Source organism: Lolium perenne, chromosome 4, assembly GCF_019359855.2.
Source record: "Lolium perenne isolate Kyuss_39 chromosome 4, Kyuss_2.0, whole genome shotgun sequence".
Taxonomy (NCBI): Eukaryota; Viridiplantae; Streptophyta; class Magnoliopsida; order Poales; family Poaceae; genus Lolium; species Lolium perenne.
Window position 1 is genome coordinate 44,873,369 of NC_067247.2, and position 4,903 is coordinate 44,878,271.

Consider the following 4,903-nt stretch of genomic DNA (forward strand, 5'->3'; position numbering starts at 1 on the left):
TGTCCTTTGTGCTAAAAGGATTGGGCCACTCGCTGCAATTGTCACTCTCGCACTTTACTTACTCGTACTTTATTCAACTGCTACATTAAAACCCCCTGAATACTTGTTTGTGAGCATCTACAGTGATTCCTGCATCGAAACTGCTTGTCAACACCTTCTGCTACTCGTTGGGTTCGACACTCTTACTTATCGAAGATACTACGATACACCCCCTATACTTGTGGGTCATCAATGCACGAGAAGCATTTCCTCTCAGTACAAGGCTTTGGCTAGCAAGATGGTTTGAAGCAAACACAAGTATGAACCGGTACAGCAAAACTTACATAAGAACATATTGCAAGCATTATAAGACTCTACACTATCTTCCTTGTTGCTCAAACACTTTTAGCAGAAAATATCTAGACCTTAGAGAGACCAATCATGCAAACCAATTTCAACAAGCTCTACGGTAGTTCTCCACTAATAGGTTTAAACTACATGGTACAAGAGATTAATCATGATCTACTTGAGAGCTCAAAACAATTGCCAAGTATCAAATTATCCAAGACAATATGAGGCATTTTCTTGTTTCCAACCAAATAACAATAAGTACCCCTTTGTTTGAGCTTAAATTCTTGATTCTTGGATTCTAGCTACTGTGAAATTAGAATCTGAAACAAACAACCTTACATAATACCCAGATTATCCAGAATAGATTCTAAAAAATACACACAGAGAACCACAATCTGAGAATTGAGGAAATAGGTGATTCCCGAGCTTTTGTTTGGGCCGAAACGTTTTCTTCCGTCCGCGCCTCGCTCAATCTGTGTGACCCTCGCGATCGCCCCGTCCCCGCTCGAGAGGCCGCCGCCGCTGGCTCACGCTCGCACGAAACCCTGCTCGGCCGGCCGCCGCCTCGAGCCCGGCCGCCGTCCGCTCCTCCCGGCCGCTGACCCGCGCGTCCCGTCCGCCGACCCACGCCCGCTCGCCGCCCGCTGACCCACTCCTCCCGGCCGCGCCTCCCACCTGCTCCTCCAAGCCCCGCTCGAGCAGGTCACTCAATCCGGCCACGCCCAGCAGGTTACTCAATCCGGCCACGCCCAGCAGGTTCCTCCACCCGCCAGCGCGTCCCGTCAAGGTACGTGCATGTACTGTTATTTTTTTTAAACCATGTACTCTTGTTTGTTTATTTGCTGTTAGATATGAAGTGCTGTTAGAATAGTACTGCAATGTTTGTTTAGAAATTAATATGAGCGCTGCTAGTGCTATATTGTTCACCCCTAGTTCTCGTATGTGTATATTTAATTTAATCGTATGCATATTTAGATGGCAAAAGAGAAAGCGATCTGGGATGCAGAAGCTACTGCAATTTTTTGCAAACTTTGTGTGATTGAGAAAGAAAAGGGGAATAGGCCTCTCAAGTTTCTGAGTCCCGTTGGTTACAAAAATCTTGCTGAGGGTTTTTTTAGAGAAACAAAGAGAGATTATAACAAACAACAATTCAAAAATAAATGGGATAGTATGAAGAAGGAGTACACCAGTTGGATGACCTTCAAGAACAAGACAACAGGTTTAGGTTGGAATGATGAAGCAAACACCGTGGTAGCTGATGATGATTGGTGGAAAAAATGGGATAAGTAAGTTTTACTCTACTGTAGTAATTTTGAGAATGTCTGATTACAACAAAACACTATACCTACTATTATGTTTTCAGGAAAACAAGGAGTTTCTGGTATTTCGTAAACGTGGACCTGAACATTTGGATGACATGAGCAAGATGTTTGAGAATGTCCTTGTTACTGGAGAGAGCTCATTCATGCCTGGTACAATATCTGGTACGGTGTTGCCGGAGGGTGCAGAGCTTCATAATCTTGACGAAGATGATGATGATGAAGTACACATTACTCCAAGTAGTCGTGGAAAGAGAGGCGCTGGACAGCTTGAGAACCCAAAAAAGAAAAATCACGTGCAACGTGAATTGAAGCGTATGGTTGATCATATGATTAATGAAGATGCGTCAGTTGCTTCTAGCAAAATAACCATTGTTACTGAAATTGAAAATATAATGGAAGAAATAGTGATGTGTGGAGCAAAAGAAGGAAGTGATGAGCATTACACAGCAACAAAGTTGTTTGCTAAGTTGGAGAACCGTGCCTTTTTTCGTACATTCAAGACAAATGAAGGCAAGATGAATTGGCTGAGGAGGATGTATGAGGACCGTAGGAAGAATTAGATGATTTATGCTATGTACCGTGATATTTTATTTCTGTTACGTTTAATTTGCGGCTATGTACGATGACATTTTATTTGCTGCTACGTTTAATTTGTGGCTACATATGATGACATTTTATTTGTTGTTCCGTTTCATTTGTGTCTACGTATGATCATATTTTATTTGATGTTCCGTTTCATTTGTGGCTATCTATGATGCCATTTTATTTGTTGTTATGTTTACTTTGTGGCTATGTATCATGACATTTTATTTTCTTTTATATTGTGTTTTAGATGAGCACAAATCATAGTGAGAGCGATTCGGATGGAGTTAATTCAGAAATGGTTGCAGTTGCGGCAAAAAGGAAAAGGAGGGAGCACTATATGCGAGCTGCACATGTTGCAGTGATGTACGGTGAGAAGTTCTTAACAAAAAGAAATAGGAGAACTCCCATCATGACCGGTCAACAATGGGTTACTGAAAATTTGAGTACAAACAAAGATTGCTATGCCATGTTTAGGATGTACAGACCGTGTTTTGATAGATTGCATGAGACTCTTGTGCAAAATTATGGTTTGATGTCAACAAGGAACATGAGCTCAGAGGAGTGCTTGGATATGTTCTTGTGGACAGTTGGTGGTCCTCAATCCGTTAGCCAAGTGGAGAATCGATTCAAGCGGTCAACCGAGGTAATACACAGGAAATTCAATCATGTGCTAGAGTGCTTGAATAAGATGGCTGTAGATACTATTAAGCCAAAAGATCCGGACTTCAGAGGCGTGCATGAAAGACTTCGGGATTCTAGATTTTCACCTCACTTTGATGATTGCATTGGTGCAATTGATGGGTCTCATATCCCTGTGGTTGTTCCAGCTGATGAGATAGTGAACCATGTTGGTCGGCATGGGTATCCAACACAGAATATCATGGCAGTGTGCGACTTTGATATGAGATTCACCTCTGTAGTTGCGGGATGGCCTGGGTTGGCACATGACACAAGGATATTTAAGGATACTTTGGTGAAGTATGCAGCTAAGTTTCCACACCCGCCGAAAGGTAACATTACAATTATTTCTTGTATTATTACATTACCATAATACAATACTAGATCACATAACAATACACGTGTTGTTTTTTCAGGTAGGTACTATCTTGTTGATTCAGGTTATCCAAATTGTGAGGGGTATCTAGCTCCATACAAGTCGACAAAATACCATGTGCCAGAATTTATCCATGGTGACCCCCCCAATGGTAAAAAAGAAATCTTTAACCATGCCCATTCGTCGCTACGCAATGTCATTGAGCGTGCATTTGGTGTGTTAAAGATGAAGTGGCGTATTTTATTACACATGCCATCTTACCCCTGTGACAAGCAAGCTTTGATCATTGTTGCTTGTATGGCACTTCATAATTTTATCAGGGATAGCCACTTGAGAGATAAAGAGTTTGATAGATGTGACCGTGATGAGTACTACATGCCAGGGGATGTACTACCTCCACCTACTGGTCGGGTATCTAACATTGTGCATGGTGATGATGCTCTCATGAAAGTAACCAGGGAGAGAATAGCTGATGGATTATTGGCAGCTAGAGATGAAGTTTAGTTTTACGCACTACTTTCGGGTTATGGTTGATGTACGTTTTGGATGATGGTTGGTAATTGAACGTGCATTTTGAATGATGGTTTCAATTTCATAAATATTCGTATACATACTTGTCATTTCGATGAAACCCCGGCAGAAGCAATAACTAGAGCACGCACAAATGAAGTCATAACATACATTTTATATTAATTTCAGTCCGTAAAGCTGTCCAAACAGCAAAGTAAACAAACAGACAGATTCTGATTCTCAGATTCCACAGCAGGGTAAACAAACAGACTGCTTCTGATACTCAGGAATCAAGAATCACAGCTGATTATCAGGAATCAGGATTCACAGCAGAATCTCAGAATCCAAAGCCCAAACAAAGGGGGCCTAAGTGCAATAGCTTCCAACTTTTGTCATTGAACATTAAAATTAAAACCAAGAACACAAGTGTTCAAATGAAAAAGCGGAGCGTGTATCTCTCCCACACAAGGATTGCTAGGATCCGATTTTATTCAAACATAAACAAAGCGAAAATAAACACACAGACGCTCCAAGTAAAGCACATAAGATGTGACCGAATAAAAATATAGTTTCAATAGAAGAAACCTGATAAGTTGATGAAGAAGGGGAGGGCATCCCCAAGCTTAGACGCTTGAATCTTCTCTGAAATATGCAGGGGTGAACCACGGGGGCATCCCCAAGCTTAGACTTTTCACTCTTCTTGATCATATATCATCCTCCTCTCTTGACCCTTGAAAACTTCCTTCACACCAAACTTCTCGTAAACTTCATTAGAGGGGTTAGTACTAAAAAAAAAACTTTAATCCACCTTGGTCCTGTAGTGACACATTGCAAGAACTCAATAAAACATTAGCTACAGCTCTCCACGTCTAGAAAGCCTCACATAAAGTCCACAAGAGACAATGCAAAAAACAGAGACAGAATCTGTCAAAATAGAACAGCCAGTAAATACGAATTTTTAAGAGGTACTTCCGTTGCTCAAATCAGAAAATTCAAAACTAATGAAAGTTGCGTACATATCTGAGGATCACTCACGTAAATTGGCAGATTTTTCTGAGTTACCTACAGAGAATCCAACCCAAATTTGTGACAGATAGAAATC

General features: G+C 41.2%; 1 protein-coding gene across 1 annotated transcript; it reads left to right on the forward strand.

Moving 5' to 3' along the window:
* Nucleotides 1-2,539: 2,539 nt before the first annotated feature.
* On the forward strand, nt 2,540-3,861 carry LOC127348343 (protein ALP1-like). Its single transcript, XM_051374398.2, has 2 exons — nt 2,540-3,247; nt 3,332-3,861. Exons 1-2 carry the CDS (start codon nt 2,575-2,577, stop codon nt 3,793-3,795), a joined length of 1,137 nt encoding a protein of 378 aa, XP_051230358.2. The 5' UTR covers nt 2,540-2,574; the 3' UTR covers nt 3,796-3,861.
* Nucleotides 3,862-4,903: the final 1,042 nt, after the last annotated feature.

Excerpts from the sequence above, each read along its gene's own strand:
- LOC127348343 (XM_051374398.2), top strand. The coding sequence starts at position 2,575 with ATGCGAGCTGCACATGTTGCAGTGATGTACGGTGAGAAGTTCTTAACA. Across the intron at positions 3,248-3,331 it reads GTTTCCACACCCGCCGAAAG|GTAGGTACTATCTTGTTGAT; the intron begins GTAACATTACAA and ends TTGTTTTTTCAG.